At 39.5% G+C, this 26,995-nt stretch overlaps 1 protein-coding gene across 1 annotated transcript in view; it reads right to left on the bottom strand.

Moving 5' to 3' along the window:
• The window catches only part of MOCOS (molybdenum cofactor sulfurase), a gene marked incomplete at its 5' end in the record, with an annotated part of 232,679 nt that overhangs the window by 39,575 nt on the left and 166,109 nt on the right, over positions 1 to 26,995 (bottom strand). The window contains 3 exons of the mRNA XM_084280179.1: positions 1,727 to 2,158; positions 6,467 to 6,583; positions 21,115 to 21,314. Coding sequence (XP_084136305.1) covers positions 1,727 to 2,158; positions 6,467 to 6,583; positions 21,115 to 21,314 — 749 coding nt within the window. The remainder of the gene's footprint in view (positions 1 to 1,726; positions 2,159 to 6,466; positions 6,584 to 21,114; positions 21,315 to 26,995) is intronic.

Here is a 26,995-nt window from a genome sequence, read left to right as displayed (position 1 = left end):
TTCAAAAGTGATTCTAGGCATGCATAACTAAACCTCAGAATATAGCTACAATTTAATATCTCTGTTTCTAAACCACTCAAATCAGCTAGTGTTTAGCTGTGTAATCCAAGTGGCCTTGGATTCTTCTTGCAGTCAATGTAATGAGACAGGAATATCAAGGAACAGTTCTTACTGCAGATGCCTATTTTACAGCAAGATGAATTAGCATCTCTTGCTGCTTATAGAATATTATCTAACTTTGGAGGGGTAAGCTGAGGTAAGATGAACCCTGCTTTCATGCTGGGCCCATTAACACATGCCTGGCACAAGAATTATGCATGAGGAATTGGGATTTTCCACCTCCATATAAAACGGCAGTTCTGTCTGCCAGGGAGTACCAGGTTTGCATGGATTTATCACCTAGAGACATTTCCCCTCACAGAGCTTGAAGAGAAGAACCTGGCTCAGCTTTTGGGGAAACATAAGCTTTCTTTCATGCTGAGGTACGTCTTACCTGCTTCTGGGCACAATCACTTCAAAGCCTTCCTAGCTCTGAATGTTGTGGTGTGTATCTCACAACACCAGACTGCACGTTAAATATAGAATTTAATCCCAAAGGGGCCTGGATGCTGCTACAAAATATTTCAGCAGCTTCTGTAGTGGGCTTCTGTAATGCAGCTATAATTGCAACCAAAGGTTAAAACATTTTCACATGAAATGTGGGATTGCTTTGATTTTCTAAACAGTTTGATTTAGTGGGAGGTTAATAAGGCGTGGAAATTGTTTGTTCAGGTCTCATTTAATGCTCAAAATTGTGCCTCTGAATTAAAGACTTCATAAGCCGAACCAGATTTAAAAATACAGGTGTTTTGTTGATCATTTAACAGTCTTTGCTTTAATTCCCCAGCCTCTTTCCTCACGTAAAAAAACCAACCATGATCAAATCAGTGAAGAAGCCGTATTTTGAATGCAGGTGATTTGTCACCGGATTTGACCCCAATTTTCACTCAGATGTGAGACAGTGACCTACACCAGTGAGTTTTCACAGGGAAAGTTATACCGTTATTGACATTCATTAAATCGCTCCCCAGTATGGCACTAAGCAGAGTCCCACTCTAGGTCATGTGTGGGCCACACACCTATTTCATCATGCATTATTTAAAAAAAAAGTCACCGCTAAGGTGACGATATTATTAACTTGGTAAAAAAAGCAATTAAAATCTTCAAAGAGTGAACTTTCAAATAGTGAGGCAACACTGAAATGTCATATTTCTGTTGCAAATGTATTTTTAATGATAACATTTCTTTGTAATGTAAATCAGCCTCCTCTCAATTATAACATGTTAATCAAGTTGTTTCTCAATTGCTGCCTACCCATCAATGCCTACAAGTCCATCACATGTCATTCTCTAAAAGCATACTAATTACTTGATTATATTTTAGTCAAGTTTTGCAAATCCCACTATTTTCTTCAAGACTGCATATTATGTGCAGATTTGCCTGTTGGGGGACGGGGGGATGTGGGGGGGAGAGGGGAGAGCAGAAGATACTTTCACAACCTCTAACTTCAGTGTAATTGAAAATCCTTCAAAGTCCCTTAACACGCAGGACTTGATCCTAGAAACTGGAGAAAAGGAAAAACGGTCCCTAATATCTCGAGCACATACTATTTCTGGTTAACATCCAGCAGGGATGAGTCAAAACACAAGGTTGAGATGAACACTGAAGAATGAATTTCAGCGCCTACCTCAAACGCAGAGCAGGATTTGATTGGGTAGAGGTAAATGTTGGTGACGGTGATGGGTTTGTCACCTCCTCTACACGTTGGCACTGCAGTTTCAGAAACAGCTGACCTTATGCTTTCTGCCTCAGCCTCCAGTGGCTGCCAGTTGAGAATCGAGTTATTCCTGAGTTCTCTGTCTGAGATGTGTGGTATCGGAGACAATTTATCTGCACTGTGAAAGGGAGGGTGGTCTTCTAAGACAGACTCTGTCGTCATTTTTTTAACAGAGGACTGGAAGGGAATCTCAGTGTCCAACTTGGAGAGTCTGGTAGCCATGATGAATTTCAAAAAAGTTTGTGCATCTTCAAAAGAAGACATGTAGCCAAAGGATATTCTTATAGACCCCGTGGGACGTCCATCAACTAGGTCAATATCATCTCCACAGACATGGCCAGCCTAGTTTGAAATAGGAAGAAAAACAGAGAGTTATTATGACAGACTTTGCTTTATTTCCCTTTAATTTTACATAGTTATTAACATGTCTCTTAATTCTAGCTGCAAAAACTTTTTGTATACAAAGTTAACTCATGAATACAAAAAGAAAACTGGGAGAACTGAGGCCCCCCCCCCGCCACCCCCAACTGTCTTATTAGTCACTCAAGATGGGAAGAAGATTATTTTCAGATGCTTGTCCTATTCTACCCCAAGGCAAGAGAGACTTCTGAAAAACATGTCAAAAATCAGAAAAAGTTTGCATGTCCCAGGATGGCCTCTCAGCTAGAGCAGTCTCCAGGTATATTCCAGCCTCCTCTGCAAATTTCACTGGGATTTAAACTGATATACTACATTCAGCTGAGTGAACAAACCAAAAGCCTGCTGATTTTTCTGGGGAAGTTTTCTTGATGTTTGCTGTCAGAACAGTTTAACTGTTTAACTGTTTTACTGCTGGTTGCTTATTCATGGATAGCTATGCAGCTGATAAATGGTCTGGGATACTAGCAAAGGAGAGACTTTAATCCAGGTCTCCAACATCCAAAGTGACTTCCCTCATCATCGGGATATCCAATAAATCTGTCCTGATGATACAGCCAACATGTTGCTTGCAGGATGGAAGGAAATAGCCTTTCCCCTAGCACTTGCCCCTCTGAAGAACACAGGTTTCCATTCATGAAAAATATTTGTTGGAAAAAATCCCTCAAATATCCTCAGAGTGATGTCCATGTAGATACCCATTTTTTTGGATACATCTTTCATACTCCTTGGAAAACTCTCCCTTAGAGTCTGTTTCTCCTTCAGTAGATGAGTCAGTGAATGCTGCTGCTCACCTTCATCGAGATAAGATAGAGATCCACTTTGATCATCCATCTAACTAGCTCACCAGTGGATTTAGGATTTAGTCCTAAATCAGCATCCTTATTCCTGCAAGCTCAGCAGCTTTCCCTCCACTTACCAATTTAATTTATTTACACATTTCTGTTACATAAAAATGGAAGTGTGAATAGATTATTTACCTGAGGGCTTTTTAAAGTAAGAAATGTCACAGTTCAATGAACACAGATACCATTTATGGAAGGAAAAATAATTAAAAACCCCCACTCCTATGTCAAAGCATGCAATACAGCAGTAAATATTTTAATGCAATGTGATGTAGTTTTTATCCTTGACAATAGAGCAGAGGCAACATTTGTAAAATTAGGTTGCATCTGTTAATATACCTGTAGCCCTTCTGTCAAGTATTGATTGACTAAGGAGAGAGGTTCCTGCCATGCAAATAAATAAACGAGTTCCTATGTAACATCCTAAGGAAACTAACCACACTTCTCCAGGGACCCTTGAGGACAGAAAGTCCTCCCTCACAGGCATTTTATCATGACGATCTTCATCATGGAAGGAAGAATACAGTCAGCACCCTGGGAAAAGGTGAAACCAAAGTACGTGCACACATTATGTAATAAAAGATGCTTTCCCCTGCACAGTAACACTGTCAATACCTCATCCTGATCCTTCTCAGAGGACTGATGAGAATGTCTCGAAATAATGACTGCTTGACTTCACCACCTCATCACTTTGGCAGATAAAGTGTGCTTTTATAAGTTTGGGTTTGGCCTACCCCCATTTAAATGTTCAGTTTTATTAACATGACACAGACCTAGAAGAGGCCATCCAAGAACACTGTGGGTGGTCACTTGGCATTTTGCACTTCAGCAGAAGGGTAGACATTTTTTTTCCTTTCTCAAGATATCCTGGGGAACCTTCCCCCCTCTCCTTCCTCCCCCAAACAATTCAAGCATCACTCACCTGGTTTTAGACAGATTGCAAAGAAGGAGATTATAGCCACGGAGTTTTCCATGGTAAATCAAAGCACCATTTTGCTAAGGAAGGCATTAAAGAGCTCTCCCCCTTTAAGAACTTGTGCTATCAGTCTGGCATAGAAATATGTTTGCCAGAGTTATCTAAATGTCTCAGTGGAGTTACAAGGGAGCTGTAATATCAATATGGCCATTATAATTTTTACTTTTGAAGAACACCATTATTAAAATTTTGGATTGTTCTGTATTAATTTACTGTAATTTCAAACTCTGACAAGTATGCAGACATGAAGCCTCCCCCACTTCATTGTAATACATCCTGCCACACATCTTTTAATGACAATTTATGGAAAATATTAGTCATCCAGAAAACAGTTTTTACATTCATGTTCTAACAGCCTAACAGATACTAGTAATTTAGGTAGATGTCATCTACATGTACTTCACACTCTGAGATTCACTGTGTATTCTCATTTATTGTTTCTTGTCCAATTTGTGTATGCCTTTTAAACTGTAGTATCCAACAGCAATAGGTCCGTGATACTTGAACATTATTAAGTACAATTAAAGATACTTAAGGAACAACATGAGATGAATTGTCCAGGAACTCCTGTTCTGCAGGAAGCCTTGATTTCACATAATTCCAAATCAGAACTAGAAGCCACAATTTAATGTTTTCCAATGATATTAAAAAGAAGGAAAGGAAAGGAAAGGAAAGGAAAGGAAAGGAAAGGAAAGGAAAGGAAAGGAAAGGAAAGGAAAGGAAAGGAAAGGAAAGGAAAGGAAAGGAAAGGAAAGGAAAGGAAAGGAAAAAGGAAAGGAAAGAGGAAAGGAAAGGAAAAAGGAAAGGAAAGAGGAAAGGAAAGGAAAAAGGAAAGGAAAGAGGAAAGGAAAGGAAAAAGGAAAGGAAAGAGGAAAGGAAAGGAAAAAGGAAAGGAAAGAGGAAAGGAAAGGAAAAAGGAAAGGAAAGAGGAAAGGAAAGGAAAAAGGAAAGGAAAGAGGAAAGGAAAGGAAAAAGGAAAGGAAAGAGGAAAGGAAAGGAAAAAGGAAAGGAAAGAGGAAAGGAAAGGAAAAAGGAAAGGAAAGAGGAAAGGAAAGGAAAAAGGAAAGGAAAGAGGAAAGGAAAGGAAAAAGGAAAGGAAAGAGGAAAGGAAAGGAAAAAGGAAAGGAAAGAGGAAAGGAAAGGAAAAAGGAAAGGAAAGAGGAAAGGAAAGGAAAAAGGAAAGGAAAGAGGAAAGGAAAGGAAAAAGGAAAGGAAAGAGGAAAGGAAAGGAAAAAGGAAAGGAAAGAGGAAAGGAAAGGAAAAAGGAAAGGAAAGAGGAAAGGAAAGGAAAAAGGAAAGGAAAGAGGAAAGGAAAGGAAAAAGGAAAGGAAAGAGGAAAGGAAAGGAAAAGGAAAGGAAAGAGGAAAGGAAAGGAAAAAGGAAAGGAAAGAGGAAAGGAAAGGAAAAAGGAAAGGAAAGGAAAGGAAAGGAAAGGAAAGGAAAGGAAAGGAAAGGAAAGGAAAGGAAAGGAAAGGAAAGGAAAGGGGAAAGGAAAGGAAAAAGGAAAGAGGAAAGGAAAGGAAAAAGGAAAGGAAAGGAAAGGAAGGAAAGGGGAAAGGAAAGGAAAAAGGAAAGAGGAAAGGAAAGGAAAAAGGAAAGGAAAGGAAAGGAAAGGAAAGGAAAGGAAAGGAAAGGAAAGGAAAGGAAAGGAAAGGAAAGGAAAGGAAAGGAAAGGAAAGGAAAGGAAAGGAAAGGAAAGGAAAGGAAAGGAAAGGAAAGGAAAGGAAAGGAAAAGGAAAGGAAAGGAAAGGAAAGGAAGGAAAGGAAAGGAAAGGAAAGGAAAGGAAAGGGAAAGGAAGGAAAGGAAAGGAAAGGAAAGGAAAGGAAAGGAAAGGAAAGGAAAGGAAAGGAAAGGAAAGAAAGGAAAGGAAAGGAAAGGAAAGGAAAGGAAAGGAAAGGAAAGGAAAGGAAAGGAAAGGAAAGGAAAGGAAAGGAAAGGAAAGGAAAGGAAAGGAAAGGAAAGGAAAGGAAAGGAAAGGAAAGGAAAGGAAAAGGAAAGGAAAGGAAAGGAAAGGAAAGGAAAGGAAAGGAAAGGAAAGGAAAGGAAGGAAAGAAGGAAAGGGAGCAACACATACTGCTTTGGGTCCATCAATTAATTTTGTTTGAACACCCAGTTTCCACGAGTTTAATTTCAGTTCATTTATTTAACATGGCAACTGAGTTGAAAGTTCAGAGAAAGCAAATCAAATTTACCCTCACCCTTAAAGTTGCTGAGACTCAAAACCACAGTATATCCTACACATTTTAATTACATTGGGTTTGGGTTTTTTTTTACACAGAAACATATTTTCTTCTCCCCTTCAAACCTCCCATCCGTAGGAAATTCAGAATTGATAGCCAGAAGGTGTTTCCTGGGTCAGTCCAGGTAATTTCCATGGGCAGTACATCATGTTATCTCTTCCAGAAACTAACCTGCAGGTTCCTTTGGATGTCCTCATTGCTCATACCCAAATGCAACTGGCAGGCTCCTGTGTTACAGAAGCAACCCGTGCGGATATGTATGTTGTAGAGACTGGCCATCTTGTCCACCTTTCCAGTTCAGCAGGAGGCAAGACATAGGAGAAGAACAAAAACCCAAACATTTTAAAGAGGTAATTTACTTCTCTAAATTATTAACAACTTAATGTAGCTTTTAACATTCCCATACACATTTAGGATTTTTCAGCTTTGGTATTTCAGCTGAAAGGAAATAGTGGTGGAAACACAAACGTTTACCTGGGCACTGAGAGTGCACACAACACCAACACAGACACACACGGCATATTAATTCAGGTCCCAATCCCATTAATAACAGCCCATGTGCTTAATTTTAAACCCATGAACAGGCTCATTCACATCAGTAGTGCTAATTACAGGCCTGTAGTCAAGTGGCATTGAGTCTCTTGATGGAACCGTCACCTAGAACTGCATCTGCAGACCTAGGTCACCTAGGACTGCATCTGCCTCAGGCAACTTTTCAGCTAGCTAAAGGAAACTGTGTTCTCCAAGGATCTGAAACTCTAAGTCCTCATTATAGAAACTAGCTGTATCTGTGGGATTTTGGCACACAAGCACTTGCTCCCCCCAGCAAGCAGTACCATCTGACAGAGCAGGGAAAACTGGAATACCTCCTTGAGTCTTCCACTAATGACCAGCCAGGCCACTGACTCCCTGGTGCACTTTTTCCTTGTGCTGTGCTGTTCTGTGTAAGACCATTACCTTCTTGTCCACTAAATTATGAATGGGCAGAAATACAATACTTGATGACAAACTGGCATGAATAAATTATGTGAAGGAATGAAAAAGAAGTGCAAAGAGAACAGAAGCACATGTCTATATGTGCCTCGGAAGGAGACACACATATGCACGCGCTGGGAGGATGGCACTGGCAGGCCGGAGCTGCAGAGAAGGGATGGGGATCATCAGGCTTTCATAGCACAGCTCAGAAACAATGGAAGCACACCACGGGGAACCTCTCAGCACAGCTAAGAAACCATGGAAGCACACTGCAGGGATCTGAAAACACTTTACATTGATTTAAAAAAGCAACAACAGCAGCTGGTAGGGTTAGCTGAGCAGGTATAGCTACCGCCAGTTACTTCTTTGACAAGAAATGATGAAACGTTCTTGGGCAGGACTGGGAGAAAGGACAGCCAGGTGGTGAGAAAGGACAGCATGAAACCTGGCACATCCTGTCTCTACCACAGATTTCCAGAACAATCTCACACAATCTGCATTAATCTCTCTGTGCTTTGGCTCCTTTTCTGGAGAGCTGCGAGCTCTGAGGGTAACCAGGCTGCAGACTGAGAGGACCCCACCGTACCAGTGACACAATCCTGCTTGCAGGGAGCTCAGGATCAGCTATGCACAGTGGGACAGCTCGGTCCGAAGGTGCAGGGATGGAAGCATTGATCACCTCAAACTAATCACCTGCCTAATTGTCAGCTCATGCTTTATCTACCTGAGGTATCAATGTAAACATTCAACCTAGCTTTCCTAGCTGGCTTCACCTCTATTAGGTTTTACTTTTTTTTTAAACAGCAATTCTCTTTTTGCATAGGATAATTGCCCATATATGTAGCAAATGCTTTCTGGTATAATGCAGCCTATCTTCTGTCTCCTATCTTCTGACATCATCAATCTACTCATGTCAGCCTATCTTCTGGCATCTCTGAGTTTAACTGTGTGAGATACCAAGCACCTTTAACTTTACTATATCATCAGCTTTAAAAACCAAGCCTTCTCTTAAAACTGATTCCAGGCTGAGATAATTCAACCTCAGTAGTGTTTAGCTCTACTAAAAGCCTAAAAGCAGTTCAAACAGGGTTTTTTGGGTTTTTTTCCTTGTGTGGGGCACAATGTATTCCACACAAAAATGTGCTGTATAGGCAGAAGACAACCTACATCATTGCAGTACACAAGTTCTCAAGTTCACACTTAAATGTGTTCTGCCCCACCAGTTTGCTCCAAAATGGTTCAGTTCTCAAATGGCAATGCAATCAAAAAACCTTCACATATCCAGACTTGGATTCCTGAGAATAGAATCAGTCCTGAGATCCCTGCTCATGATTAATGCCTTTGAGAATATCCTCTGTTCAAAGCATGTTTCTCAAATGAAAGTTATAGTAAAAGGCATCTGTTGAGAAAGACTGTTGTAGTGTCATTAGCTTTGTTTTGTCACAAGACTTCAATCTGGGAACAGTGACATTTTCTTGACTTCTTTTTTCATTTCGATGAGAAAAGTTGTCATCCTGGCATAACACGGTTTGTCACAGTGCTAGTGACTTGTGGGTGGATCTATCTTTCTGTTAATGATGACAAGCAAGGCAAAAATCATGACAGATACTGTTTAGGCTTATTTGCTCAGTATACAGAAAGCTTTAAAATATATAATCTTTTTATTATTTTTTGAAGAAACATTGTTGGGGCAGTCTTGCTTATCAAAGCATATGCAGAGTTACGAAGCTTCCACGATCCAACTTCATGGAATTGCTGAGAAGAATTTTATAAGAGTCTTCTTCATTTTGTCAAATAGGTTGCTACTGTTCTTCAATGAACTGCAATTTTATTCTAGCCTTGTGACCCAACACCCTCCTCCAACAGCACTTTTAATTGTGACGTAAATGAATCTCTATAGCAAAGATTATTGACACATAAAAAAGCATGAACATTAGAGGAACATAGGGAATGGTGGCCCAGGAGAACAAAGACAAGTTAGCCATAGCTTTGATATTAATGGAACTCCCCTATCACCAATGTGGTAACGCACACGTTTGCCCCCGTGATCTTGGGAATGTGATGCACGGTGGTTTTCCCTGTACACAATCACACCCTGCAAAGAATCGGCAGAGGCAGAACTGCCAATCTATCTGTCCCTTGAATGCACATGTGACTTTCCCTTGGACATATGCTTCATTTTTTTCTTGTTTAGTTTCACCCAAGAAATATGCTACTTGGGGAGTTAATTTAATCTCTCTCTGCAGTGTTACCACATAGCAAAACAAATAGAACATAAAACATCTGTTACAGTTATTTCGATGAAGAAAAGCTTATTTAAATAAAACACATCTTTAAAATTGCCATAAGGAGCAATAATGGGTATGGAACTCAGGGTTATGAAATGCAGAATGCCACTTGCAGCTCTGTCTGTAACAGCAACAGCTGACTTTTGGGAGCCAGGAATATGTTCATCAATGAAGTCACAGAAGCATGAATGGTACTAATGGTAAGTACACAGCTTAATGCACTCAGATTGTCAGTTCTGGTGATTCCCTGGGCCCGATATTTGGAACTATTGTGCCTTGGTCTTTCAGAGCTTAAAGACTACAATTAAACTGCAAAACACATGCAGAAATCTTGCAGCACTTTTACTGATTTCAGTCAGTGATGACATGGTAATTAAGCCATCACAACACCCTGGAGTCCCCTCTGTCCCTCAGATCCCCTTAGTATTCACTAATTTTTCTAATGCTCTTTGTTGTAGGGCCAGGGCCTGTTGGTTGCTTCACACCCCATCACTCCTCATGTCAGATCATCTTGATTTTTAACAAGCAATAGGTATTTTTCACACTTCCAGGCTGTGATCTTCAAGTTCAATAAACACACGTGAATGAAGTTCATCTAAATCAATTTTAAAAATAGTTTTTTTTGGGGGGGAAATAATTTCTATTTTAGGCACAGCTGCCTTCCTTAGTAAGCCTTCCTTTAGTGTTGCCAGTTTGATTGAATGCTCACATTTAGGTTGGCTTTTTTTTCATAGTGCTGTGTCTGATAAAGATTATGATGATTTTAAGGTTCAGGGTGGGGGGTTTTAATATAAAAATATTGAGGTGGTAAGAGTTTTTCTCCCTGGTTTTAATACCTTACCCTACAATAAACTCCTCTTGGATGTCTGGTACTTTAGTTCACCCTCAGCAGCTGGCCTGCTCTGAAAAGAAATGAGGCTGTGGTGTGTTCTGATTTCCCACTCTCTGTCCCACAGCTGCAGTGGTGACTTCTCTGCCTTTGCCAAGTGACTGATGTCTGCTATCCATTCGCTGTAGGGCCTCTGTGATGGTCAGCTGAAAGGTGTCAGCTGTTCTCTGGCTTCAGTCTCCACTGAAATGAACCTGAGAATGATGCTTACTGTAGGTAGGTACAAACTGAGCAAAACTGTAGGTAGATACATGCTAAACAATAGCAACAATTTACAAATAGTATCTACTTTCGGGTTATTTCTAATCAACTAAGCCTAAGATTTTCACTAAGAATGATGGATTCTTTAGGAACTCCTGCTGAAGTTGTTCCCCTGGGATCCAATTCTGTAGCTCTTACTCAAGCAAGTGCTTCTTATTTGTGAAAGTTATTTTACTGAGTATCACAAGAATTATTCACATGAATAAAAGAATTTTTTATAATAGATCATGAAGTGTCCTGAAAAAAAAAAATCTTGTAAGTCAAAACTGACAGGTACTGTCCTTCAGGAATTGGGATTGGGACTTCTCATTCTACTTTCTACAATGCCCAAATTTCAGAGCAGTTTGTCTGATGGATTTGCTCATTACAAGAATTTCACTGCATAGCACTGATGGCTGGTTATAAAACAGGCTTCATGACACTGTTCTCTACATCCACTGGTAAATTAATTCACTGATTCCTGGCATAGAATTGGAAAGAAAGTAAGCTAGCTCTTTCTGTCATCCAGCATTTGACTGTGAAATGTTGTCGCTGATGCAAATGCATAGTTAATCTTGTTTAATACAATTTAATAAGAAGTAGGTCAGAAGAAAAAAAAAATCAGTACTTGTTTCCAAATCATTTAATAGGGAGAAAAAAGCATTTTAGCTGAGTTACAGTATCATTAAACTGTTTTAACTGCATGGTTTCCTGCAACAGAGGTATTTTTTTCCCATTTCAGAAGGGAATTTCTACATGGGCAAGTTCCCACAGTATCGATGAATCTGATCCTCTCCTCCTTAATGCATCTCTGGTTGTTGACAGTGATTTAAACTATTTGGAGAATGGATGCAAATCTTTCTTCAGTCTACACCCACTCAACGCTTACTCGGACCAAAATACCTCTGGTAGAAGGCAGTAAAGAATTAGACAGAGATACTACAATTTACTGAAATAGTCATGCTTGGTGTCCTGATAGTAGAAATGCTCACTTATTAGGAACTTTCCAGTCCACGTGAAAATTTACTCTGCTACTTTCAAAGACAGTCAAATAGCAAGACTGCATGAGAGAGAAGTAGGTTGGAAAAATCATCATAATTCACAATAGGTGAGTTGCTGTTCTGAGGAATTCTCACTCAGAAGGTGCCACATACATAGCAAACTGAAGGTCCCCCATGTTAAGAAGGTAACAGTAATTTTACATTTCTGCCATCCAGAAGCTAGGAGATACTTTGGGGATGGGGTGGGTATAAGGAAGAAACGAAACACAGTCTTATTAACAGATGACATCACATTTTTTCAATTGCCTTCTTCTTCCCTGTAGTACATATGGTGAATTGGGGCGTGGATTTATTTGGAACATGTAAAAACTTAATGAGTTCAAGATTCAGCTATCTGAAGCTGAGCAGGCTGATTAGTAAGCTAAACACCTTGGTTTTCTTTGATTTGGCATTTTAATGGCCTCAAGTCTCTACAAACAAGGGCATTTTCTCTTAGTTTTTTTGGTTTTTTTTTAAACTGCATTCATTAGTGATGAAAATCTTGTTTGATAAAATGATATGAGAGACAGGATAGATTCCAGGAAAGGAAGCAAAGCAAAGGAGCCCATGCCCTCTGTGGCTTCCTGACTTTGACTTCAACAGAGTATTTCCTGTGAGTAGGAAAAGGTCTGTATCTCTACACCCCATCGAGCATCCCTAGCTATTCTACAACCCATCAAGCATCCCTAGCTATTTTGTAGGCTAAAGGCTTTGGGTCAGACTACCACTAGCCAGAGAAATGGAAGCCAGAGGCAAACAACCCTGAAGACTAAGCTATAAATCGCATAAAGAAGGGATAAAGAGGAATGTAGGACAATAATGCAAGTGGAAACAATGGCTACGAATAAAAAGGTGCAGTGCATGATAATGAAAGTCCAGCAACATAGGTTTAATTCATGTCCCAGTCAAAACCCTCTCCACCTTTTCCTCTTTCCCTTAAATCACTTGAACCCTCTTTTGTCTGTATTTATCCCCTGAAAATGGGGATAATAGATCACAAGGAATTTGTGGGGTTAAAATGCCACAATGAACTGCATTGAAATACTACTTTAATTATGGCCATACAGGGTCCTATACTGGATTTGTGTGTGGGGTGGGAAGATGCAGGCAAGGCAATAGAGGTGGAGCCAAGCTCTGTCTTCGACAGATTCAATGGTGGACTGAAGTTGGACACTACATTCAACGGCAGCTTATCAGTTTTTACCAAGATGAAGAAAAAAGTAATCCAGCAGAGGCTGCCAAAAGTGCAGTCCTTTTCCTGCTACCATGTGTTTTCTTTTCACATCTCTCCCCTGTGTAACAGGGTCTGTAGCTTAGAGCCACAGTTTGGCCCTGTTGCTAAACAGAAAATATTTAGCCTCCCTCATTCATCTGAGATTCTTTCAACTGAACAACTATGAGCAAGCATCTTTCTTTTATCTCCTTTCCAGTTTCCTTAGCAACATGCAAGGGCACTCCAGAGAAGCAGTGGCAGGCAACACCTCCAGTCTAGGCTTTCATGAAGCCTTCTAACCTTGACCAGCTCTGATGAGCAGTTTAATAGTAGGCAATTTCAAGCGTAATCTCGCATGCATCTTTTTCCCCCTGCAGTGAGATGTTGCAGAAAGCAACTCAGCCTGTACCCTGCCACTACTTCCTCAGCAAGAAGAGAGCTTCATTACCTGCTAACTAGGTTTGCATTTATCACCCTGAGTCTCTCAAGTACAGCACCTCCTTATGCTCAGCCAGTGATCCCCTACCTAGACCAATTAAATTGCCTCCTGTATTATGAGCCCCTTGTTGTAAGGCCTGCCTTTCAGTGCCCACTGCCATGTAAAGAAATATGAGCAAACATCCAGATTGCAATTGCACTTCTTGCCAGTTTGAAGCAACAAGCTGCCACTCATTGACAAGCCCGTGCAGCCTGCTGCATTGCTGCTATCTCCCTGCTTACGAGACGTCCGCAGCGCAATTGGATACTAATGGGAACCAAAGAAACTAGTGGACGTTCACCAGGAATCTTCACAACAATCTTTTTCTCCTTGTAATCCTGTTTGCATTTTATTGTACTGGCCCATCCGCCGCCCCCAGCTTCCTGAAATCAATGGCTAAATCCATAGCTAAAATCAATACTGAGCAATCACTCCAGCAATTTTTAGGTAGCTGTTGGGAAGATGGCCAAAAATCCCATTAGGCAAGTTAAGAAAGCTTTTTCTTTTCCTGAGTCATCAAAATTAATGTAATGAGTGGTTATGCTTCTAAAAGCATTAGCGTAACTAGCTCAGAGTCGTTTGACCATCTCTGCAAAGTCGTTCTTAGCTGGAATTAACAAATGCTGGATTTCCATTTTCTGCAGTCCAGATGAAAAAGTGCTGCACTTCTCCACCTGCAAAACTGAGTGACTGTTTTTCAGGAAAGTAAAAAAGTAACAGATGGAAAAAACATAAAAGGATTAAAATTTGAAGAAAAACAAAGATCTCTTGCTTAATAACTTTAAATGAAGAATTATTTCACATGCATTAACTAGAAATTATCGCTCCTCATTGCTTAACAGCAATCCACTCTGTTCTGTAGGGGCATGGTATGACTTTCCAGACAAGTACTGCCGTCTACTACCAGGCTATGGTCAGTAGTCTATCAAATTGACCCACTAATAGCTTCCTGTGCATGTGAAATGTTGTAGCAACTTTTTCTTCCCCACTCCTCTAATTCACACGTGGTCATTGCTCTAATTCTCTACCTATATACCAGATGTACAGTGCACTGAAGACAAACTACCAGTGAAACAGAAGGTCCTGGCTAAGACACACACAGCAACTGTTTGAAGAAATCTACCTACTTCAGGTACCACATGGCCCCCTTTCCCATGCAAGAAGAGATAGGAATATGTATTCAGCCAGCTGTGTGCCTGTACCGATGTATCTGCCACTTGATACCAGAGGATTTACCAGTATGTAACACATTTCCTTGCCACTCCTGTGAGGTTAGAATAAATGGGGATGAACACAGACATTGAATCCCTCAAGGTGACACTGCGAGACTACAGCAGAAGGGGATTCTACCTGGCCACTGCCAGGTCCTGCCTACTGATTTAGGTCTAGCTAAGCAACTCATTAAAACTTCACTGGGGGTAAAGGAAGCTTTTTAAAGAGAAAATTGTGAAATTAAAGCAAAGAAAGTGCAGTTGCAGTATGAAGGTGCTTCCAGAGCTGGCTGTCACCATTTTATTCACCTTGAGCAACTACTGACGTGCATTTCCCATCCTGCCTCACACCACTTTGTCCCATGTTACTTCCATTTGCAGACCTGTTCAAATGCAGACAGAACAACTTCTACCTGCTTATATTGCTCTGTCTCTTCCCTGGTCACACCTTTCCCATACAACACCATTTGAGACAGCTTGTCCAACTCTCCTCTGCCTCTCATGGCTGGAATCTCCATTTTTTTTGCTTTCCTGCCCAAACTGGTCTCTCTTTCTTTGTCCAACCCATGGAATAAGGGCCTTCAGCTGCATCGTGGAAAATGTTGGTTGATCATTAGGAAATATTTTGTAGTAGTGAACATAGCTTACTTCCAGAATGAGCTGCCTCTGGATGCTGTGGAAAGGTTCAGGTAAAAATGATCCTAGCTTGGCACATAATCATGATGGGTAACTTCTCACAGTCCCTGCAATCCTAAAATCTATTTTTCACCCTTTGTGGCTTTTCAAACCACAGGGATGAATTTGGCTTGGCTGCTAACCTGCTTACAAAACTATTCACTGCCATAGGATGTTTCAGATGAAGAAAAATAAACAGCTTTAAAAAGAAAACAAAATTTCTTCTGTTTTTTCAAGGAGTCTCACTCTGATTTTTTCCTCTTGTACTGCAGGCATGTGAACACTGGCAGAAACAGGCTACCAGAGTAGAAAAGGTGCCAGAGTGAGATCCTGTGGGGCTGTTCTTACATGTAAGTGATTTGGGCCCACACATTCTGATGGAAGACCTTGGCTTTCACTTCAGAATGACAGAAAATAAAGAAAGGAAAGGAAAAAATCCGAACCAACAAACCAACAATAGCAGGTCATTGAGTCTGTCCTTAAATTAACTCAAGGAAGGTTGAGATAGCAGGAAGGTGAATGAGACAGTGGGGAGATGGCATAAGAGCAGTCATCGAACTGCAGTATAGATTTGTGCTGAAGGGGCACACACTGGCAGCTATCTGCTGGGAAGTGTTAGAAGTTGGGATTTTTTTTCTTGAGAAATGGATAAAGAAAGAGAAGTTTGAAGTCTAGACCTCCCTTCGGTCTGCCTGGGCTGATGAGAGTGAGCCAGGACATGGTAATGGAGGCTCCCAGACAAAACTGATGATAATCTGAGTGGGGTTTTCAGTCTGGAGAGGCAAAGCTCATCCATATGCAACATTACAGAAGAGCCTTCCTTAGGCAAACCAAAATGTTTACATTCTCTATCTTTGGCAGCTGATTCCTGTTATAGCAGTTTGTCTATCACATACAAGTGTCATGTAGCAGGCAAGAAGACTGAGAGTGCTAATGGACTGATGCTTGTTCCCTTCCTGACAGGAGTTTTAGGAGGCTTGGCAAGCATACACAGATACCAAGCGAGTGTCCATATCCAGTACTTCAGGTGAGACAATGATGGCAAGCTACTTCTCTTTAGCTTCAGGCTCCAAGCAAAAGAAGCAGTGTGAAAAAGAAGAGCTGGAAAGGGAGCTGCCAATCCATAGCTGAAATGATGGCCATTTTCAGAAGATAGCTGTGGTGGTTGGTTCACTTTTTTAAGCCCCTAACACACAGGAGGAAAAAAGTTGTCTGGGAAGTCCAGAGTGAAAAAAGAAGAAAATCGTTTTCAAGGGAAGTGCTATGTTTCATTGGGGTCAGAAAACACTGAAGTGGAAAGAGCGCCCATCTCTGCCTCTTACCCCTTTCCCCTCTTCCAGCTCTCAAACTGACTTTACAGAATGAAAGGTGAAAGGATTATAAAATTATTCTGCAATTACCTACTGAATGTACAAAGAACATTTCACAGGACTTTTCTTATCAGAACAAAGAGGAAAACTTAAAATAATATTGACACAAAAGGTCCCTCATAGCAGAGCTGCAGAATTTTTTCAAATCTGCAAAAGGAAGGGAAGATACAACTTTGCACTTTAACTTGATTTGTAAGAAATTCACTGTTTTTTTGTGAATTTTGTTGTTTCAAATCAATGTTCTTCCCTTACAGCTGTTCCATCTCCTCATTGGCATTCAAAACAGGCTGGAACCTCAGAGTGTCATATGCAAGCTTTTGATAAAAAAGATGGCAAGGATGCAAACTGAAGCTGAGTTGTTGCTGTCAAACAGTGCTTCAGAGGTTGGAAGGACCCGGGGACATATAAACACATGGCATTCCTGTATGCTGAAGAGGATGGATATTCCCTATTAATAAATGAGCCAATTGCGATTCTCTCTGTGTGAAGAGTCTGCAGTACTAGCTCAGCACTGAGTGTATACATAACCCTATTTTTGTGACATCACAAACCCCCACAAACTAACTAACAGTTAGTTAGGGCTAACTGTTTCTTTTCCTGGTAGCCTCATAAGGAAGCAGAAGATTGGCAGCTTCTGTGTTCATGTCAACTCTGCTGCCTCCCCCTGCACCACACATTTAGCAGAGGTCCTTTATGTCTACCCCTGCACTTTCTCACCTTTCAAAATCACCAGCCTGTCATCTCTCCATGCTACATTAATAGCAAAAACTGTAATGCTGTTCTAACTAGACATGTATATATATATGAAGAAGCTGTTGCACAGAAAGGCCACCTTTATGTCCCGGCCCTGTCAAGCACTCATCATAGTTTAACCCCTGTTCATAACTAGGGATTTTTTGTGCAAATAAACATGTAACAAAATGACAGATGTGCTACTGCACAGGCAGCTTGCATGAGAAGAACACAGGCATGCCCCCAACTCATTTCAAGAGCAAGCTACTATCAACAAGTAGTCTACTCAACAGTTGTACTGAAGGAAATCATTTTCATGAGTAGTATTTGGAGCTCATAGGAGGAAATTTAATGTGTTTTTAGTACCCAAAGACAAAAGGTTAATGGAGATTTCAAAACTGTAGAAGTTTCATCCCTAGGTAAAAAATCTTAAGAAAAACGAAAGCTTGTGAGTGATTATTGCTGTTTGGATCCTGCAAGTCCCTCTTCTTTACTTGTTTTAATTACCGTTTAGAGCAAGATAACTATAGCAGTAATTAGGCTGTCAATTAAACCAATACATACAGCTCACAAAGCAAGTTTATTCCAAATATAATACTCTAAATTAGTGATACCCTTCAACAATCACAAAGAAACATTTAAGTGCAAAAGCAATAGAAATTCAACCTCCATAATTATTTCACTCCTAACTTATCACTTGCTTAACATCCAAGTGTTCTATATGGTATCTGCTGGGACAGGAGGCTGTCAAGTATGCTGCCATGCCTGAGAGTGCAATCATGGTATGGTCCCATTTGTGCATCTCACTTGAGTGACATGCCTTCAGTCGATCTTGAGCACTGTAAGGAAGGTATTCCTCAAGGATGAACCCAAGAAGGTGGCTATTTCCTACTGGTGCTATCAACCCTTCATATGTAATTCAAGCATGTTTGTGTTTAGTGGCACATTCTTGTTAACTCTGGTAATTAAACTCTGATAAGAGTGGAAATGGATTTCAATAATAGAAGCAAGTAAGAACAGCTTTGCTCCCAAAAACCACACAGATGAAATGCATCATCTTTTCCCTGCTTTCATTCTTTAGTGGCAGTGTTAAATGTCACGTATTTCACTACACGCCTTTCACATCCTAAATATCTTGGACTCTGTTCAGAGTTTTGAATATCATGTAAATTATGCAAATCTTGAGGCTTAAATGTAAGCTTGGTATCCTCTGAAGACTCTGTCTACTTATGAAGTCTTTCTTGCCAATCTCAAATAAACTGCTCCAAACCTCATCATAATACTTGCTCTGGAATCAGTTAGTCAGATTGTCCTTTTCCAGCTACCAAACAATAATGTCCATCCACACTGTGACCTCTAAGAGGCAATGGGATCACAACAATTGCCTGTCAGAAAGACACATAGAACTGGTTGGACGCCTAGTTGTAAGTAATTAATTATAGATGAGATATCATCCATAAAGGAATAGGACATTCTGTCATTTCTCTTTTAATATGCCATCTGAAATACAACCTGAGTCATTAATTGGTGTCCACTAGTAGTAGGTATGACAGACAGAAATGTCATCCAATTTTCTTTTCATTAAACATTCCCCAAAATATTTTGTGAAAGCCTTCGAAAACTGATCTCCTGACTCCACTCGGTTGCACTGGGAGCCTGACCAGTGAATGCACATGAATGTACAGATCATAGACATGACCAAACTAGGGGACACCATTTCAAATCCATGAACATAGGTACTGGATTTAACTTTGATTTTAATGAACCTATTTTTGACATGCACAGACGTATGAAGATGAGGCTATGTTGTCAGTTTGATGAAGCCTACTCTATACTGTCTGTATTTTCTTTGTAATCATAAAGAAGCAGCAAATGTTTTTTTCTCTCATAACTGCTATAAGATGTCTATGAAAGATTTTCATTCCATAAAGAAGCCAATTTTATATAGCGTGTTATAGCTTTGGAAAGAATAGTGCTGTTGCTTGTTAATTTCTAAAAGTCATTAAATCACACATTATTTCAATTAAACAAAGTAATCTAGCCGGCACTGCAGATGTGACTGGTACTCGTTTGAACAAGGATCTGGTGAATAGCACAATCCAGATGACACAAATCAATAAAGAAGCTTTTTACGAGCAGCCACTGCAGCAAACAGGCACGATGGAGGTGTGAGATTATAGAACAGTATTTTCTTTGAGGGTGCAGTTGAGTTTAAGAAAGTGAAATAGGCAAGAGCCATTTTTACTAAGACACTGAAGTGCAAATAAAGCTTTTAGTTTTAGCCAACAGAGACAAAAGCAACATCACAGTGTTTGAGGAGTGTTTTACCAGCCCAGCTGTGTTAATATCTCCAGTCTTTTCTGAACATTGCAACACATATTCAAGACTGTACAAATGGCTAATTTGCTCCTACCGTGGAATTCTTTGAAATGAAATGTGGTGAATCTTTGAGACTGTTTCATACCATAACCTCAAAAAAGACCTAGAGGAAGAGGAGCTACTCCAATACTCTACTCTTGACCATCCTTCCCATGTTTATCAGTGTGTTAAGTGCCCTAAAATAATCTGCAAATCTCCATATTGACAGGCTACTAAGTAACTGCTTCGCTTCTCCCTTGTGTACATACGAATGCTCTCTCATACTCTTGTAGACATGTCTATGTGTTCCCCTTGTTACCCCATTCTTCTTCTTTCCAGCAGAAGAGTGCCAAGGAATGACTTTTGCAGCAAGCCCACTCTCCCTAATGGAACAGAATTATCACTTCCAAGAGCAGTGCAGCTCTGCCACTACTGCTGGCAGAGGCAGGCAGTCACTGAGACAGCTGCTGCCAGCTATTGACAGCTCTTAAAAAAACCAAGGTCATACACTTGAACTTGACTTGTGGGCTTATTCAATCCTCAGCCAATGAAAACCAGGAGAATTAAGCAAAACTAGAGCTCTGTGTTTCCTCTGACTTCTGACGATGAGCAGGTACATTAGGTTACCCTACACTACCCACTGCTGACACAGTGCACAGTCATACATGACTCTGGTCATCCACTGTTAACTTTCTACTGATGGTAGAAGAGTTTCACAAAGATTTATCTCACACTCAGCATACCTGATGGATAAAGGCTAGAGAAAGCTTTTGAGAAAGACAGTATTTAAGGATTTTTGAGCTTGAATCTCACTCCTTACACTGATCACTCAACTTTAGTCAATGGCTTCTCGGGAATATTACGAGACTGTAATTACTAGAATTGAAGGGAAAAGAGAAACCCTCTTTCAAGGGTGGCTGCAGTATTTCAAGACCTGATTTCACTTGTATGTCAAAACTCCAAGGCAGTCTCTTACATCAGCTTTTCTAGATTTGCTCTTCAATCCCCAATATCCAGTGCTCCAGAGAAGTCAACAAGAAAGCTGACTGCCTAGTTAATGCATCCTGTTAAAACAGCCCACTTTCAAACTTCCTACGTGTAGAGTATTAAATCTGTGGGTTATCAGTTTTCACTGTGACATACTTTGTATTGTACTGGCATTATTTATTAGATTCTCTTTCTGTGACTTTAAAAATGGTGTGTATATAAAGTACTTAGCCACAAAGAAACAAACTCAAAACCTCAGAAGGGATCCCTATGGACAAAATATTCCCATTAGTATAAAAAACTCATTCTGAATATACTTAAAATATAAACACAACACTCAGTTAAGGCAAGAGAAAAACATACCTGTGAAAAGCCGATCACCTCTCCATTTTCATCAAGCACATTAAAATTAATGATTGGACCCTGGACATCAGGATTGCTGAAATCTGTATCACTGTAAATACGTACTACAGGAGCCCCGTTGGCATATTTTAATGTCGACAGCATGGTATAGGTGTAGCGAGCTAATGCAAAGGTATGCTGCTTTATTTTCTCCATTCCACCTACAAAAGAAAAATGCATGTATATGTCAGGTGCCTTATTTTGATGGAAATGTAAAAAAGGATGATTTTTCTGAATGCTGTAGCTGGGAGATAACTGGCACAAAATTGGTAGCTTTGGTTTTCTTTAAATGAATACACAATTTGCAGAAGTTTCCTCATACAAAATGTTTCAGAAGTACTGCGGCACTGAGGATTTCTCTACAATTGATCAATTGTAGAAATCTAAAGTTACTCTGAAATGGATTCACATGCATTACAGCACTGATAGTTTCAGCCTTTCCATATCACTAGGATGTTCTGGCAAAATTAATTTGAAAACTAAGTTTTGGTCCAGATCTGATGGGGAGGATGAAGTGCCAGTCCCAGCACATCACAGAAAGCAAATCGGTATGTCTAAGATAAAATAAAAACAAAAAAAATTCTAAAGGAAATTACAAAACACAAGTGTTAGTCTAGAAGGAGTTTTCTTGAACATTGAGGATACTTTCTTCCAACTCTGCTCTTCTTCTTTTTGCAGAGGAAAAAGAAAGAGCATCTTGTGAACACCTCATTGACTATGCCCATGAAATCTATTTGCTCTAGAGAAGCTTTTCAGAGAAGTTTTCAAAGAACTTGGTCTGGAAAAAGCATAAAAAGAAAACATGTTTCCTTTCTTCTGGTGCCACCACCCCTCCCCCTCCAACACTCCCCCCCCCCCCCCCTCCCCCCGAGGAGTTTGGAAAAGAGGACTGCAGAGATTTCCTGACAGATGGAGACCTCTTCTACATCTCTGCTCTCGGAGAGGTTTGTCTCTGTTAGATGTCCCTATCAAAATGTTTCTTATTCTTCACCTCTGAAGATATGCCATAGGATGGTCACTTAAGGTTTTGGGTGTATTTTCATGCTTTGCTGGAAGCTAAAACATAAGCATCAGATACAAAATCAGCCACTTCAGTCACAGGAGAACATACGTAATCTGAAACGAAGAAGTAGGCTGTGATGCTCACTGGGATAAGTGGCTGTCAGGAGACAAGTAACTGACAATAAATACGGTCCAAGAAAAGGAATAATCTTAATCCTCACCCTAATCAAACTGTAATTTGTCCCGTGGAACAAAAAAAGCACATGTAATCTTCAAAGTAGAAACTGAAAACCTATAAATTTGCATCTCTATGGAAGACAATTAGAAGATAACAATGTTATCTCAAAGTGTTTTGAGAAGAACAGGGAAATACCTGAAGGCTAACAACATGTCTAAGCCAAATTAAATTCCCACTGGAGACAGATGGAGTTTTGTCTGAAAATCCAAAGTGGTTTTTTGTATCATGCAAACTATGTGTTGCACTATGGTGGGCCTACATCATGTGAAAAAAAAATTAAAGGAAAGAATAGATTCCCCAAAATCTCCTTGAAGTAGAACAATATTTTTCTGGCTGGGTTTTAGACACAGAATACTTTCTCTCATGTTGGCTAATGTATTCGAGGTACATGAGCATTTCTGTAACCCAAAGGATGCTTGACATTTTCTTTTCAGTCCTCTATGTACTGTGTAACTATGAATCTGACACTTCTATGCATATCATTTTTATATCTGAGCATCTAGAAAGTTGTCCAGTCTGATATAGCTGCCCTTGGGTAGAAATCTTGTTACTTGTTTGGTGACTTTTGTGCCTTTACTTGTAAAATGACTGTGAATTACAGCAACTTCTGTTATTTCACTTTTCTTTAAGTTTCTATATTACATGCTATCTTCTTTAGATAAACTAGGAGAGCAGACGGTAAAAACACAGAGACAGATTAGATATAAGGTGGAAGTACATTTTTTGGTGCTCAAGAATAGTAAAGAGGAATAAGACATTTAATGAGATACTAACACACAAAGCACTTTCAAGGAACGCTGCCAGAAGCTAATCAGTACAATTTCTAGATGTTAGCCGCAGTAAACTTGGCAAGCATCTCTAGAACATTTTGGTCTGAAAGACAGTTTGTATTTTCAGAGTCTTCGAGAATACAAGATTGCCTAGTCAGAGATGTCCTGGTCATTGTTTGGTAGAAGTTAAGAGTCTTGAAATAGTAAAAAAAAAAAAAAAAAAAAAAAAAAGAGTAAGTTATTTCTCAGCAATTGCCAGAAAGTAGCTGTTTTAAGAGAAGTGACTGCCTTGTCAGCTTCTGAGATGTCTGTAATCTCCTGATTCAGAGCTTTTCCAAATTGGAGAGAATCTTTTAATGGAAGATTAAACCACTGTCCTTGTGTCAGTGAAGAAATCTCTTATTCAGAAATTTCAGTCTCTTATTCACAGTAATCATCCTGCTATAATTTCTATATTGTCTTCAGCGATTCTCTTTTAAAGTTGCTTAATCACATTTCCTTGTTCATTAGTGAGAAGCTGATGAGTCTCTTAATTATTTATTCTGACAAATCCAAACGCAATACCCTGCAGTTGCTTTGCTGCCCTGTGATTGGAAAGAGGAAGTCGTGTTGCCAGGGTCCCGTGTTTTTAAGTGGCAGAATAGGTTATGATTAGGTCTGATATCACAGAAAACCCTGTAAAACAAATGCCAGTAATCTGAAGCTTGTCCTGACAGAAAAAGGGGCTTATTCAGAAAATTGTTGTGATTTATTTTTATTTTGCTAAACAAAATTATCTTTACTGTATCCTGCATAAATCCAGTGCTTACCTCATCTCCCTCTCCTCACCAGGTAAAAGAATATGAGGAAGAGAAAATAAAAATCAGAACAAATCTTTGGTCTGTAATATGACCTAAGGATTTGCATTATGGCATCTAGTCTTGTACTTGTGGTGACAAAAATAAAACTCATTCCTTGACTGAGACCATCTAAGGTGAATGAGAAGGTAATCTTCTATATTATGGCTGAATTGGTATTTATCAGCTGCTTGTATTCCTGCATTTTATCTTCTCTCTGTACTGAACTATGTTTTTATCCCAGTTCCTTAACTGAATATTTGGAGACTCTTCCCTCGCTGCCTGTCTGGGGATAAAAGAAGCAGCACACCTTAAACCTTTTTGGAAGACTCACCACTTGGAAAAATCATCATTACTTCATATTGAGAAGGTGCTGGGAAGGACTCAAGTGCCCTGACTCCCTCTCACTTTCTGGATTGTATTCCTTATCACTGCATTGTTTCATTAAGGTGAATCACATCTCATTGGTCCCAGGAAATATTTTAAAATTAAGAACAATTTATGTGCTCTGTAATTTGGATCAGAATTAATTTGGTGTAGTATAAATTATGCCAGTTGAAGTCTTCATGTGTGTAGGAACATTCAGGATAAAGGATGATCTCAATAAATGACTTCATCCCTGAGTAGAAAAGTAAGGACTCCCCTGTCAAAAGGGAAACTCCTGCATTTCTGTGGATTAATATGCCCCTTATTGCTTTGTCCCCATGTGTATGTTTTGTCTTTACATTAAGCCAGACATGGTAATTCAATTCATTTTTCTTCACAACACCACCTCATTTTTCATTAGCTGTTGCCACAATGAATGCCATGCATTATTGTAGTGGCAAAGTCACGGAGCAGAAAAGATTGACAAAGAAAGCTTGTACTCTGTTAAACCTGTGGAGATGCTATAAAACCTCATATTGCTGATGTATGTTTGTACACTGCATCCCGACAGATTAGTACAATCTCAGACCTATCACTCCATTTTATACCTCCATGTGGATATTGTTACGGAAACTGATACTGTTCCAGGATGGAAAATCTAGAGTGCCAGTGCACTGGATAACCTGCAGATGAATTTATGATATCACCTCTTCCAGAGGAATTGCATGTGTGCATTTACCTACTTACAAAAAAATGTGGGACTGTTTAGTCATGTGGAAGAGAAGGTAAGTTAGCTCACATTTACAGGAGGGTTAAAACTATATGCATTCAATCTGTGCACAACTGTCACCATGGTACTGTAATACATCCACTGCCTGGCTTGCCTGTTGATAGCATCTTGTATTTGCATTACCTCTGTCTTATTATCTGCTTGTTATATGCAACATTGAGAAAGATTTTATTTTCTGGTGGAATTTTATCTAATCAGAAAAATATGATATATATATATAGATGTCCAATAAGCAATCAGTATGAAATGCTTTTGAGTTGGTATAGACCTGGTTTTGCATTACGTAAATGGCAAACGTGTAATGGCATACAATCTCCTCTCCGAAACAATGAGGGCGTCAGTAGCTCAAATGTTCAAATGTTAGTTCTTACTGAAAGAACCACAGACAGATAGGTATATGTCAATATCTATAAAAGATTTGGAATAAAGAGATTAAGATAAACAGAGACTGAAATCGAGCTTCTAGAATGAAAGCTCTGGTGCTTAAGGTTTCAGGCTGTACTCAGAAACCTCTGTGATCTGCATTCAAATACACTCCTTATCTCTCCTATTATGAAAAATTAAATACTGGAGATAAGGAAGAAGAGAACCATGAACCAAACACACAGTTATTGTTTTAACTTGCTGTGAAAAAAAATACAGAAACTGAGGTTTAAGTGAACAAATTCTCTGTTACTCCAGTAAATCCAAAGTCACACATTCCTTTGTATAAGAAAAAAAGATCAATGTGATTCATTATTCTTCAGCATTATCTAACAGATAGCAAGGAGCAGAGAAAATGATGAGCTGAAATCTCAGCAAACCAATCAGTAGGGAGTGAAACCAAGATGTAGCCACCTTCTAATAAATCCCAAAGAAGACATATCACCATGTGGGACCTGTGAGTCAATGTGCTAATGAAGCTACAGAACCTGCAAATCCTGTCAAACATTTGGAGTCCTTCCTTTACTTCCTCCAAGAAACGTACATTAAGATTCATTTCTGAGCTTTTTTTGGTGTTCTTTTACGTGTAGAACTGAATGTTTCTGACTGAAGTCTGTCACCTCCTTAGTGTTATTCACCCAAAGAACATCACTTGAGGATGAACTTGATAATGGTAGCTTCATGCATCTTCTTTGCCAATTTGAGTGCTCTGGCTTAAAACCGCAATAAACAATGTATTATAACCACTGCTATTCTTTAGCAGTCCTGCTTCAAACAAAATACTTTGAACAGGAAAATGAAATTTTCATATGATGATCCACTCCCCCGCCCCTGAAAGTGCCTGAAATATTACAAATGCAATCCTAGAAGAGCAAATAATGAGAATAAAATAAAATCAGCTTAATAAGAAACCTTGATCATTTGTCCTCTGCTAAGGTTCTACATTAATCAATAGAAATATTAAATATAGATGTTCCTGGTGTTTTTTTCCCCTGCATTATGAGAACAGCTGTCCTAAGTCAGACCAAATCTAGCTACTGCCTGTCTCCCACAGTGAGGATGAGTAGAAGATGCCTAGAGGAAAAAACATATGAACAAGTTATGCAACTTCTAATCAGCTACAATTGATAGCTTATAGATTAAATAAAATATAAATAAAAATGCAAATGGTCTTACAGGGTGGCTAACAGGAACTGAACATTACTTTTAAAATCAGAACTAAGCATTTAAGAGCCCCCGCCCTGAACTTAAGCATTAAAATGAATACATTAACATGACTCCTTGGAGTCAACAGAAAGGAGCTCTTCTAACGTAATAGCATTCCAATATTGGTCATAGCCATTAGCAAATCTAGTTCATTAAAGCTCAATGTAAACCACTGTAAATGGCTGATCAGCAAATTCATAAAACCATCCAT

This window comes from Gallinula chloropus, assembly GCF_964237585.1.
Source record: "Gallinula chloropus genome assembly, chromosome: 2".
In the NCBI taxonomy this organism is placed as follows: domain Eukaryota; kingdom Metazoa; phylum Chordata; class Aves; order Gruiformes; family Rallidae; genus Gallinula; species Gallinula chloropus.
This window is presented reverse-complemented; position numbering and strand designations above follow the sequence as displayed.